Here is a 13,731-nt window from a genome sequence, read left to right as displayed (position 1 = left end):
AAGACATGAGAGTGGGGGGGATTAGGGCAACCCTGGTGTGGTGCCCTAGCCTGAGTTTAGGATAAAAGGACTGGAATGGCAAGAATGGGGTCACCCGAGGGTGCTGGAAGAACTTGAGATGCGTGCTCACTGCTGGTGGTCAAGACTAGTACCCAGAGTTCCTGCAGCCCGTGCCTAGAGCTGGGGAGGTCAGAACCTGGATCTGGGGGCTCAAGTCCATCAGTGGCCCCAGGATGAACACGAGGCAACTGCTCGCGGGGTGCGGATGAGCCCTGAGCTTGCCAGCCACACCCTTACGGTTTCCCAGATGTCACGCTTCCATCCTGAGATGGGGTCATGAGCCGCATTTCCCGGACTCCTGACTCAGGTGCTGAACTGGTTTTTAAAAAGTCTATTTCTAAGCATCTAGGACTGAATTACGGGAATATGAGCCCGTGGGCCCCCAGCTGTATGCGCCATGATGTCAGCCGTAAGGTGGTGAGGAACAGTGGAAATCGGGGGGTGGGGGTGCCAGCCAACGCCGTTCATGCAGCTTGTTAACAGAACTATCTCCAAGGTGCACGGGTGGTCAAAGAAGCAGCAGAACAGCCGTGGGTCACCACGTCGACAAACCCCCTAATGATGCCAAAGAAGGGTGTCGACAGGGGTGTGCAGGAAGCAGGGGCTGGATGGCGGGGGCCCCGGGGGGAAGAACCAAGGGCCTGGTTTGCAAAAACAAGGAGAAAGGCGAATGGCCTGACGTCTGCACTGCGAACAGTCTGACAAGGATTATTCATACTACCACCAATGCAGGGTTTTAAATGTTTTTTTCTGGGACATGACTGTCTTCATATTTGACCTTTGTGAGATGTTTTAGGCCTGGAGCAGCTTGGACTTCCTGCATCAAACTTACTTTTTGTCCTGGTGAACCTTTTTCGCCATCGAAGCCAGGAGCGCCCTGGGTTTGAACAGAAAACAGAATCGGTAACAGCTCAGAATAGGCAGTAAGGTTTCCAGAGAACGTTACTGGGCACCTGACTTAGACGAGGGAAGGTACTCTCCTGTGAATACATCAAAGCAGCTGGAGACTCCTTTAATTTCCTAAAGGAAATGGATCATTTTAACTTTCATATGATGTATCACATCTGCCACTTGAAGAAATAGGGAGCAGTCCCTGACGATGATATGGTAAAAATCATAAAGGAAAAGCCCCTCACGCCAAGGTTCTTACTAGTCTTGGTTCTGATTCTTGGAGACGGTAACATGTCTTTTCAGTGGTAGTGGTGCCAGGTAGTAACCACAAGGCCACATTATCTTCCTTCTGGCCCATGGCTCTGGCCGCACTTCCCTGCTGGCCTGGGGCTCGGTTTGGCCAGGTGACCAAGATCTGGCTGTGGAGGGATGCAGCAGGGGCAGGTGCGAGCCCGGGCCCTGCCCTGAAGAGGGTCTGCCTGGGGCACAGGAGCTGCTGCTGGCTGCCCCTTCTGGGAGGAGACATGCCCTGCTGCCCTCTGCCCCATCTGGGACATGTCTTAGGGCTCCTTGTGCTGGAGACAGCCTACATTTGTAGGCTAATTACCGCAGACTAATTAGCTGAATTCAAACAGAGGTGTGTGTGTCCGCTCCTTCCTTCTCCAAATGCAGGAGCATAGTTATAAAACCACAGTGACGGGGTGTTGGGGGTGCGTCAGTCAGGTAGGCACCTCTGGCCCAGCCAGGGGGTCACTCTGCGAGGAGCTGACCGTGGGGATGTGTGTGCCAGGAGAGGCAGGGTGTGTGCAAGAAATCTCTGTACTCGGCTTAACTTTTCTGTGAACCTAAAACTGCTCTGAACAACAAAGTCTACTTAAAAACCAAAGAAACAGAACCAAGCTGCAAGGTAGAGAATGCATGGCTTACCCGGGGTCCTGAAAAGCCCACGATTCCTTCTTCTCCCTTCAAGGAAATGCCCTAGGAGAGAACAGAGGCCTGAGGGAGGGCGCTCCCTGCTTCGCCTGTGCGGGCTTTCTCCTGGCGCCCCCACTGTGGCTGGCCTGCCTCTGTGGTTCTGTCTCCCAGCCCAGCAAAAAGGTGGTTCACCCAGTCTGCCAGCCAGCCTGGACTACCACCTGTCCAGGACACCACCTGTGCTTGGCACGCAGTCAGTGACGACTGAGGGGCCTCAGGGGCAGGAGTGACAGAGATGCCCCAGAGGGCGAGTGAGTGTGCAGCCACGCCTGGGACGACAGAGGCCATCAGCAAGCCTGCCCCTGCGGTGTCTTTTTTGAAGAATTTTTAGCAAATATTGATTAGTTGGGTGTTTATTATGCAAAAAAGGATGACATTCTAAAATGATTTTCTGAAAAGAAGCATGAAAATAAACGATAATAGTTTCTTGCTGGAGACCAATGGGTCGGAACCGAGTCTGTGGGTTGTCACAGCCCCGCACAGGCCTTGCTGCCACGGTAGCAAAGATTCGGGGCCCAATAGGAGAAATGCTGTTGATGTTTGTTCAGCTTACCTTTCTTCCTGGCTCCCCCTCACTCCCTTTTTCACCCTGCGACAAAAATGAGAAGTGAGAAATGCTCATTAATCCGAGAACAGCATACTTAGCATGATATGAGGTGACAAATATTTAATAAAAACTACAATGACTATAAATGAATTGTAACAAAAGACTCTTTCCTATACTTTGCAGCTTCAAAATTCAAGGGAAAAACTGTGATAGTTCTGGATTTTCACAATATAAATTAAATCATGTCTCATTTTGCATATGATTGCGAGGCTGTCTTCTCTCTGTGAGGGGTCGGTCATCACCCACAGGTGCAAGCACTTATTAGTATCCTGTGGAGGGAGTACATACCCATGGAATGGTCCCTAATGATAATATTCATTTGCATAAAATTTTTTAGGAAAGTCCTGAAGAAAAGGCACACTTGCAACCTATTAAAACCCCAGGAAGAGTGGCTTTGCAAAGCAATGTCAATCTGATACGATCTATTTATCCTACTTCTCTTGGTCTGAAATGGTGAGAGAAACGTAGTAACTGGCAGGGTCCTTCTCTGCCTACTGCGAAGGCAGCAGCCGGGGTTCCTGCAGTCAGACAGTGCACCCTGCAGGCTGGCCCCAGACCTACCCCCTCTGGGTTACAGAAGAAGAAGGAAATTGGATTTGGAAGCTTGAGCATCTCAGCAGGGATGGACCAAGCTCTGGCCCCATGCCCTCCTTGGCTCCCATCCTGAAACTGGCTGACGGTCAGGTCACCGCCAGGAGCGAGCGTCCGCCTGGACCCCACACTGATGACTTGGTGGGGACCCCTCCCCACTGTGTGTCTGGGACATCCTGCTCTAACTCAGCCAGCACATATAGCCTTGCCTTCGGACACCCCTTCCCTGGTGGTCTGCTTTGCCCCAGCTTCCCAAGCCACTTCTACCAGGGTCAGCTGGCTCATCACCGGCGGTGGTGGCCCGGCCCGGACTGGCTTCTTCCCCAAGGCAGCCTGCCCTCTTCCACTCATGACTGAGTGCCCAGGCCCCGTTCAACAGATTCTGGAGAGGGGGAAGTCCACGTTTGGGGGTTTTATTCTGGTTCCCACGCAGTGTCCATGCCCAACCTGTGCGGGCTGTTCCTACCGTGGTCGTCACCTCCACCAGGTCGGGGCTGCCACCCTCACTTGGGACAAGGCTTAGGAAGGTTAACCACCCATCTGAGCCAGGCAGTGGAAAGCAGGGTGTTATTTTTATTTAGACTCCAGTGTGCTTTTAGTCAAGCAAAATATTAATAGAAATTGTAAGAGTCAGAAAACTGACTTTGATCCACAAACGTCCACAGCGATGCTCCAGCAAAGACTAAAAGGAGGTTTATTTTGCCTTATAAATAAAACATTTTGCTCAGGGAGGTCCACATCCTGGCTTTGCATTATGTTCTGTCGACCTCTGTCTACACTGGAGATTTGAGTACTTAGGACAGATTTGAAATTTTTCTAATGGATTCTCATGTTTCAAATCCACTGCAATTTTTTAAGATGATAGACGGGTGCAGCCTGTGACTGAGAGAAGGGCTGTCATGCATAATCTGCTAATTTAGTGGTGAGAGCTCCTCCACTTTGGATGTGATTGTTTAACAAGCTCAAAGAAAGTTACCTTTCTTCTCCTTTTCATAGTTCAACTGAGAATACTGTCCGTTTTGCCGAAGCCTCATTACCTTATATTGATCCGGACGGAATATTTCGCTTGTGGGTCCTGTGCCGGCATAATGGGTGTCTAGCGGAATCCCGTTGGGTCCTGGCTGTCCCATGTCACCCTGAGTGGTTTAGCAAAAGTAAATAGTCTTTATGTTGAAAAGACACCAAGCTTGAATCCCACCACAAACTGTTTTAAACTTTGCGTATTACATATCACACATACACCAATTTTGTAACGTTATAATCATCTTATAAAATAAAGTGGTCATTACGTAAAACTATTTGTATCCTACTTGCACTAGTGATTTAGAATTTAGTCACAAAAGCTGTTTAGGTTGCTCACAATTTGGGGCTGCATGTGCTTCTGTGGAATTATCTGCTTATGATGAGTATCCACAAAAGGACGTGATGAGGTCTGAGGGCTAAATGCCGTTACGGCTGAATGTCTTGATATGTATTACTCTACTGCTTTCTAAGACTAATACCAAGATATAAGAACTGCCCAGGAAATGCAAGACTGCTCCAGTTCACACCGTTTCACCAGCTAAGTATGCTATATATTATGAGGCAGCATCTTGGATGAATATGGTATCTCAAGATTGCTGTAGTTTGCATTTTTTCTCATTAGCAAGGACCACTCTCTAAGTGATGTGCAGATGGTGGGGCCTGTTGCTCTGCATGCTACTGGGCATCGATCCTGGCAAAATACAATGGTTCCACTTCCCAGGAATAACTGGTGCAGAAAAATACTCTGTTTATTTCGCTATTTCCACACATATGCTCTGTCACACTGATTTGAGCCCAGATATCACATAATATGGACAGGAGCCAATTAAGACGATATATCAACTGTAGCAAGTGGTACTCCACAGTACAGGTGAGCATCTGTTAATATCTAAAAAATACGTACAACCATTCCTCTCCCTTCACCTGTCAAGGTCTTGATGTGTTAAATTAATATCTGAATAAACTCTATGGAGATCAGACATTAATTTCATTTCCATTCTACCTAATGTGACTATTCTCCCTTCTGCCGATGATTTATTCCCAGATTGCTCTTCTTATGTTATTATCTTCCTATTTTGTTATATTTCATTGCACAGGAGTTTAAATATTTATGTATTGAGAACTTTCAACATTTTTCTTCTGTAATTGTTTTCTGTGGTATTAGCACAAAGAGCGGTCTTCCCTTTCAGAGCTGAGCAGTACTGGACGCCATTCCATGTGCCATTCAATCCAAAAGCACAATGCAAAACAAAATGAAAGTGTCTAATTTGCAGGGGGCACACAGGTTTTGTGGTGGACATGAGGGCATGTGCTGGTGACGTCTGCTTGCTGGGTATGGGTGCCATGTTGAGCTTCTCCTACGACTGCAGGGACTTGCAAAGCCCACACGGTGTGTGCTCCCGCCTCTGAACCCAGCCAGAGCCGGCTCCTGTTTGCCTGTGTTTCTGGCTTCAGTCGCCCCCGTCACCTCTGGATCCTGGCGTCAGGAGACACTTCAGCGAACTGCCTTTTCCTTACTGGGCACTGAAGACGCCGGAGTTATGTCCACCTCAGGGGTCCAGGGCTGACCCAGATGGCTTGCTTTTACTGTCTTACTGACCCCTGACTGTCCCTGGGGCATGTTTCAGAGCCTGACATTTGGCAGTGATTATTTCTTGTGCAAATGGTCTGGTGCAGAGCACCTCAAAAAAGTGGTCATTAACACAGTTTATCTCCTAACTGCCGAGCACCACAGGCCCCGCTTTAACCATTATGTCTCCTTTACCTTCTCGCCCTTTTCCCCATAAAAGCCAAGTCCTCTGTTGCCCTGAAAAGAGAAGTGGTTTTCGTAAGTTATTAAAGGTCGACAATCACCATCAAATAAAATGATTTTTTTAGAAAAAGAAACCCAATCTTTACCTATGTGCTGCATTACTGAGCAAATATCTTAACAAGAAATTCAGGCTTCACTTCCCAGAAACTGACATAAAAAGAAAATGAATGTATTTTCTTTTGCTAGGTCTGCCTATAAACTAGGTAATAACTACTTGAGCCCAGATATCCCATAATATAAACAGGAGAAAACTGAGATGATGTGTCAGTTGCAGCACGTGGCAGTTACAGTGAGCATCCACTGGGATTAAGCCTAAATGATGAGAATTCTGGGGTTCAGAAAATGCATGCTGTTCCTTTAATACAGATGCGCTCTTAAGAAATTTTAAGAAATGTGTATTTTATCCTCTAAGCGAAACCTCAAGAGTAGTGGACTAACAGCAATTAGTCTGTCCCCCTTGGGAGCTTGCTTTCTGAGATACATTCTCTTATTCAAGCATCCTGATGGCCAGAAACTGGACGGTATTGTTCATTGTGCACCTGCTGCCCTGGGCTGTGACACTCCAGGGCCTGCACCATGCGCTGAGTCCGGACGTCACAGATGGGAGCCTGTCCTACCTGGGGCGGCAGAGCTCAGACCTGACGCCAGCTCTTCCTGACCTGTCAGTGTGCTGTCTCTGCAGGTTCGAGTCTCAGGGCAATTCCTGGGGTTGTGGGTCCCACACTCGGAAAGTAGCTGTTTTCCCAGAACCCCATACTCGAAGATCATGATTCTTTCTTTCTTCTGCCTCAACCTTTTTTCATTTTGGAAAGGTAACCCTAATTTCATGTAAACCTTTCTTGCCCTTTCAATAATTTCAGGTGATGGTGATTCTTTGGGTTTATCCAACCTTTTGATTTTCCTTTTTGCTTAAGAGCCAAAGCTTACGGGGCCAGCAACTTGAATGTATTTGATAGTGTCCGGAGTGGAGGTGCTGTGGGTGAGGAATCGACGAGGCCCTGCTGTCTAACACAAGCACACGTGAAAAGCCATGGTACAAATTTACACACAATAGAGAAACAGGACTGTTTTCTTTGACCTCCAAACAACTCTGCTCCTTTCCCACGGCGTCACAGCCCCAATGCAGTGGAGCACCAAGCAGGGCCCTATCTGATCTTTCTCTGCAGCATACTGTCCACCCCCTTCCAATGCCCAGACATGCTCTGAAAATAAAAACAAAGCCTTTAACTAATTTTTGCTTTTTTGCTTCTTTCCCACCTGGCTGGGAGCTGAAATCAAAGCACAGAAGCTCAGCTAGGCTAGATTGGTGTGTGATGTGCCCGGCCCCTGTGGTCTCTCTGCCTCGGGAGCTGGTTGTCCAGGTCACCAGGAAGTGACTTGGCGGACGGTGACGGCTGTTTGTGTTGCAGCCAAGTGGGGACCTGAGGCGACCTTAGCTGCCTGGTCCTACATCCGCCTCTCTTGGCTCTGGGACGTTCCCACCCTGCTTGGGGCTTTGAGACAGTGGGGAGCCCAGTGGCGGAGCAGCTGCCTTAACGAGCTCCAGCCCCAGCCGGAAGCCGTGTCAGAGGTGGTGGGAGCCGGGGACGGGGGAGGGGGCAGCTGAGGGCCCCAGGAGGTCACAGAGATGGGATTTCCGTGGGGCACACGTGGGAATGTGCATGCTGGGAGATGCTCTCGGCTACGCTCAGTCACGGAATGGTCCTTAAATGCTGGTAACAGTAGCCCAGGATTCCTGACTCATGTTGAGCCTGGATCAAAGACTTCCCTTGCCAATCCCTACTGTCTTGGACATTTATTCACCTTTCCCAGGTCATACCGAACCCTAGTTCTGCCTCCGAGTTCCAATAAGCCGCCTGCTCTGTTGTGCTCCAGCCAATATAATAATTCTCTGATGGGAACAGGAGCATTTTGGGCTCCAGCCTGACTCAGACATCACTGGCTACATCCCTTGAGGCTGACATAATGCTCCTGCGGAAGCTGCCTGCGCCCAGCTAAGAAGAGTGCTGTCGGCTCACCTATACAAGCAGGGCTACATTTTGCCAACTCTGCTAAACTGACGCATTTGCATAAACACGAACTGTCCCTAAACCTATGCTTCTGAGAAAACATTCATTGATTTCATTGTCCTACAACAGCAAGGTTACATGATTCACAAACAACAGACCATTCAGCAAGTCCACTTATGCACCGCGCCGACTACTCCGGGGGCACCACTGGGTATATCCTTGCAGTTTATGACATTAAGTCTTAAAAGCCTACAAAATGCTTCTCGTCATGCAATAAACACCACATAGTTGTTAACCAAATAGTTCTGTGGTCAAGAAAGATGCACAGAAATGTGACTGTGCTGCACCCACGAACCAACTTACTGGCTGTCCTTTTGGTCCAGGGGGTCCAGGCGGGCCCTGCACAAACACAGAGACATTTGTGAGTGGTTTCCTTTGTCCTAGGACTCTGATGCCATCTGCTAGAAAGCTCTGCAAAGGCTTTCCCTGCATATTTAGAACCCCAAGCAGTGTGCACAGAGGAGGGAGGGAGGAAGGGCTGGCCGGGGACTGGGGTCAGGCCCAGTTCCTGGAATTTGCCGCTGTCCCTGTACAGCTGTTTTGGGTTTGCTTTTCTGAGTTTGGACATTTGACTTCACCCGTGTCCTGTTCATGTTCTGGACCTTTGCAAGGTCCCAGACCCTGTCACTGTAGAGGCCATTTCTCCTGACTCCCTGTAGGGCACTCACTGTCTAGCAGTTTTGGCTGGTGGGCCAGCAAATGTTCACCCAGAATTAATCTATGGGCCAACTGCAGGGTTGGAAGTCTGTCAGCAAATACCAGCATGCATCTCTCTGTGAAGCGTCTGGGGTCAACACCACACGTAGCACGAGGTTGTTAAAATGCGAGAGAATGATCAGTGTTTCATGCAAAGCTGTGGCCGGGTGAGGCTTGTGGGTGATTCTAGTGGCCCCTCTGAACCTGTCGGATCAGCTAGAGACACAGCAGGTACCACCTGTGGGATGAGAGTTGAGTTTCCTGACCTGCATATTTAAAGAATGAAAACCCAAGCCGTGTGGTGCGTGTGCAGTGAGCTGACAGCAGTGTGCAGCAGGAGAGCGGACACTCTCCTCACAGAACCCTCGTTTCATCCCATTTGGCCAGATCTCTCATAACCAGAGGGCCACAGGCAAACATGACGTTCACAGCACCGGGAAGCTTGCTTTGTAGTGACAAAACGGAGCTCTACCCTCAACTCCAGTCCGGAGGTGATTTTTGAGTGCTTGCACCCCCAGTGGTTGCAGTGACCGAGGTTTCCCCAAAACACAGCTCCTCCCTCTTTGTCAAGGAGCTGAAAACATGCCCCCCCTTGACATCTACCTCAGCTTTGAGCAATGGTTTTCTGTGAGAAGGTCTCTCACCTGCAGCCAAACCTCTCCTTTTGTAATTCAGGGCCTCTGTCTGGCTACTAAGACACGTGGGGTGTGAGTCAGGCCACGCAGTAGCCAGTCGTCTCCTGGCCCTTGTCCCTGGGGAGGTGGCCGAGGACCACGGCTGTCTCCTTGCCTCCTTCCCCTCCCTGTGGCCAGCCCCCTTGTCGGGATGTGCAGGGGCAGGAGCATCTGCAGAGCACCACTCAGGTGGGATACGAGGGCCATTTTGCCCGATGTCCCCAGCTCACCGTGCCGACCCAGAGCCCATTTCCTCCTTGCGCGCTCACTGGACTTTGCTCTGCTCTGCCCGGGGATGACAGGCTCCTTGCCAGCTGGCTGGGTACGCCGCCGAGAGACACGTGCGTGACCAGAAGCACACCCAGCCTGCACCCAGCCAAAATCCAACGTGGTTGGCAGTGATTCGGTCACCACACGTTTTGAGTCCTCATTCCTCAACCATAATAGCAGCAAAATGCATGCAAGTGATGACCTGCTTGGCCTGACACCGTCTATAGTGACCACGGGGTCATCGCTGTGGCGTGAGGCCCCACAGGCTGCAGAAGCTGAGCCTCTAGAGGAAGCCTGGGCAGCGCCCAGCGGGAGCAGGTGCACCTCGTACCTACCGGTCTTCCTGGAGCTCCAACAGGGCCCATCTGCCCGATAGGCCCGGGGTGGCCAGGAGGCCCCTAAGGACAGAGGAGAGAGGGGTGTTCAGAGAGAGACTGGTATTTGGAGTCCTAAGTCCTTAAAGTCTAGCTTGGAATATTCTCCAGTGAAAACAATACTTACCTGGAAGCCGACCAATCCAGGCTCTCCAGGTTCACCCTAGTTGAGAAGAAATAATTTTAAGAGTTCTAGGTTTTAAGCATCTTTGGATTTCATAACATTTTTGCGACATTGGAAACAAGTATATAAATCATATCAGCACCAGGAAGACACAGTGGTGTTGATTCCCTAATGTCTGGGATGTGGTGGACTTGGGAAAGGGACACACCCACGATTAGATATAAGTTGAAGACACCCCGAAGGGGGACTGGATGCTCGGTCTTGACTTGGGGTTATTCCACCCTCCCGTGCACCCCCATCCCCTCATTCTCCCCACTCAGGGTTCCCTTGGAGGTCAGCTTTGTGAATCAGGAGCGGGCACAGGATCGCTCAGTCGTAGATCTGTCTCCGGAAGTCTTACCCGGAACTTGTCACGGTCCTCGCTGGACAGTGCATAAGGTTCGCCTTTCTGCCCCTTGGGTCCTTCGGGCCCCTACAAGCACATGGTGGAGAGACAAGGGGCTGTGAACGTTCTGTGCAGCCAGGAAAATGTGGAGGATTAAATACTGACTTTTATGGCAACGTCCAGTTGTTCTTACAGCTTATTCAGGTTATTCTGAACACCAATCATGGCATTCGACCACACAGATGAGACTTTACTTTCGTATTTATCCAACAGTATCTTTCTTCAGAGTGAAAGTGCAAATGCTTTATAGGATTTAAATTATTTTCGAAACCTACATGAATGCTCAGTAAACGAATCCTATATACCAACAGGTTATTTTTCTTATAATAATACTGTTTTGTGTTTTCTTTGCCATTTGGGTACCAAAGATATGAACACATATATTCTGAAGCACCTTGTGGGAGGCAAACCAGGTCATTCTTTAAAACTGGAATTGTGTGAAATAGATGCCGTGTGTGTATACACAGATACGTATAAATGTCTTTTAATACCGATACATAAAATCAGTATTAAGGTAATGGGTATGCTTCTGGATAATGAAAGTTATGATATTAGCATAGGCTAGAAAATGATGTAGCTTACGGAAGGGTTGAACCAAATAAAAAAGAAACAGCCAAAGAAAGAGAACTGGAAGTCAGAGCTACCAATACGGTAAGAAGTCCGTTAGCTTCGGGGGAGCACTGGAAGGGTGTTCGTGATTACTTTTCCCCCCATCTGAAAAATACTTTTTTAAATAAAAAGTTTTACCAAATAAAATGTTAACATAATCCTGAATTTGCACTATTTTGGTGGTAAGAGGGTAGCAATATAGCACCAAAAATTATTTCAAGATTCTCTGCAAAGACCCTGAAAACTAAATGAAACTGTGAAATTAGCAGTTAACATTTTTTCCCATCAAATAATATACAATATTCTTTCCACTAGAAACATAAGCGCCTCCATTAGGCATGCTGGAGAATGTCGTTCTTTGATGTCATAAAGAACTTCAGAATCTAACAAGGTGGGTGACTAACAGAGGAGGTTACCCTGCCGTACGCTTTACGGCGGCAGTTTAGCTGCAACGCTGTCACTCACTGTCACTTGAAATGGAACGTAGGAAAAAATGCAGAGCCAATTGGGAGGCAGGAGGAGTGAATATAAACCAAACCAATTACTGTCTATTAACATTTCAAGAATATGGAAAAAAAAAGAAGTTACTGGAATCCAGGAAAATCATCCCGAGATATGTGCAATCGCACATCCGCGGGGAGAGGCGCTTCGTCCCGACCACCGTCCAAGGAGAGGGGAGCGCGTTTTCTGCAGGTCACGAGGGGCGTAGCGTATGCCCGGCCACCCTCACTGCCCAGGGCGCAGCAGGAACCCGCTCCTCTGAACGTTTCCCAAGACAGCTTTCCGAAGGGGTCCTGGCCTGGGCCTCTGACGAGGCCCGCGAGAGCGCTCAGGCGACAGCGTCGCTTCGGCGTGTCCACCGGCAAGCGCCAGCCGTCGGCTTCCCGAGCTAAGCCCGGCCAGCAGGTGCTGACACCATACTCACGGGAGGGCCGCGCCGCCCTTCAGGCCCGTGGGGTCCCACGTGGCCAGAGTCTCCTGTGGTCCCATTGCAGCCGTCGTGGCCAGGAGGTCCTCTGGGGCCACCCTGCCCAGGATGTCCCTGGGAAAGAGAAAAGTGAGTGAGTTTTCCAGCCTCTAGGTTCCAATCTCATGGAACTGTGTGATGAAACAGCTTTAAGTAGTTTCTCATCAGACATGTCCCTAGGAACTGACAACTCCAGAGGGACACATGAATGAGGGAAAGATCAGGTCTCCAAGGGCGCGGGGCACGGTCTCGGGGGGAGAAAGGCCGCAGGACGCAGCTGCTCCCGTGGGCTCCGGGAAGAAGAGCACGGCTTGGGGTTCTCCTGCCCTGCTGCACTGGGTGTGGGGAGACAGGCTTCAGCAGCGACGGGTGAGGGCAGAATTAAACACTGGAGGAAACGTTCTAGCGGCAGCAGGCTTCCTCTCAGGCACAAGGAAGCCCTTATCTGTTGTGCCCAACTGGATTTCAGACGGTGAGTTTGGCAGAGCGACATCCCAAACAGGCCCGAGATCTCCTGTGGGATGTCCAGGGGCTTGGCCGTATGCAGAGCGGATTTCCTAATCTTGTTTATAGATTTCAGACACAAACAGAAAGCAAGGCAGATGTTCTGAGACGTCTGGTGGGAGAGGGAAGGCGATGTGATCACCTGTCCTCCCAACACCCGGAGAGTCGGGCTCGGTCTGTGGCCACCTCAACGGCGTGCGTCTGGGGTCGGGAGACACCAGGAACTGCGTTAGGGACCTGCACGTTAAGTACTACGAGACCGCAGCCTGTTTCGTTACTTCTTTACATGACAGATGTTTAGATGTATGCCTTCTTCCTGTATAATTTCTTTAAAATTTTGATTTTGTTGACAATAGACCAAACATATATTCCAGAGTGATTTTTGAGGCCATTAGGATGTCTTTTAGATTTACCTTGAGAAATCTGGAAAATTTCAAGGTAACTGAACAAATCCTACATGGAGTGCCTGTACCCTGAATTATGCGAAGAAACATGATGAGAAAAGCAGATTTTTCTTTTGTTTGCACATCTCTTTGCTTCAGGGGTTCAAAGCCATTTCTTTAACTGGTGCCATCAGGTGGGAGCCCCCTGGGCTTTCCGCCGGCCTTCTGGGGGATGCTCCTGCAAATCACCTAGCACGGTCTGTCCGGCTATGCCAGAGCCGGCTTCTGAGAGCCTCTGAGGTCAAGCCTTCCTTTAGGGGTCTCAGGGGGCCGCCCCTCTGAGCTCAGCCTGAGAAAGCCAGTTCTGCAGGCATTCTTGCCGTCTGCGATGCTTTCCCTAAAATGCATCACTGGGTTCTTCATCTTCTCCTGTTTCGCATCCGCTGTTGGCCTTTCTTACTCCCTCAGGATCCGTCTAAGGCATTTGAAACTGCGTGTCAATCCCATGTTAGTTTGAAATCATGCTTCAAGCACATTTTCAATGATACTGAGCAGAACGTCCATCTCTTGTCCAACATCTAATAAGATATATTTCTGTATGAGTCAACACTCACTCTTTTTGTGTGTGACTTCTAAATGGCTAAAATGACCCAGCC

General features: G+C 49.4%; 1 protein-coding gene across 1 annotated transcript in view; it reads right to left on the bottom strand.

Annotated features, from left to right (window-relative positions):
* The window catches only part of COL4A2 (collagen type IV alpha 2 chain), a 157,857-nt gene that overhangs the window by 45,271 nt on the left and 98,855 nt on the right, over nt 1–13,731 (bottom strand). Inside the window, exons 7-16 of the mRNA XM_036893619.2 lie at nt 12,147–12,263; nt 10,568–10,639; nt 10,171–10,206; nt 10,005–10,067; nt 8,333–8,368; nt 5,913–5,954; nt 4,162–4,260; nt 2,480–2,515; nt 1,879–1,929; nt 893–937 (exon numbers count right to left, since the gene is read on the bottom strand). Coding sequence (XP_036749514.2) covers nt 893–937; nt 1,879–1,929; nt 2,480–2,515; nt 4,162–4,260; nt 5,913–5,954; nt 8,333–8,368; nt 10,005–10,067; nt 10,171–10,206; nt 10,568–10,639; nt 12,147–12,263 — 597 coding nt within the window. The remainder of the gene's footprint in view (nt 1–892; nt 938–1,878; nt 1,930–2,479; nt 2,516–4,161; nt 4,261–5,912; nt 5,955–8,332; nt 8,369–10,004; nt 10,068–10,170; nt 10,207–10,567; nt 10,640–12,146; nt 12,264–13,731) is intronic.

Source organism: Manis pentadactyla, chromosome 17, assembly GCF_030020395.1.
Source record: "Manis pentadactyla isolate mManPen7 chromosome 17, mManPen7.hap1, whole genome shotgun sequence".
NCBI classification, from domain to species: Eukaryota; Metazoa; Chordata; class Mammalia; order Pholidota; family Manidae; genus Manis; species Manis pentadactyla.
The sequence above is the reverse complement of the archived record's forward strand: the minus strand, read 5'-3'. Positions and strand labels throughout refer to the sequence as shown.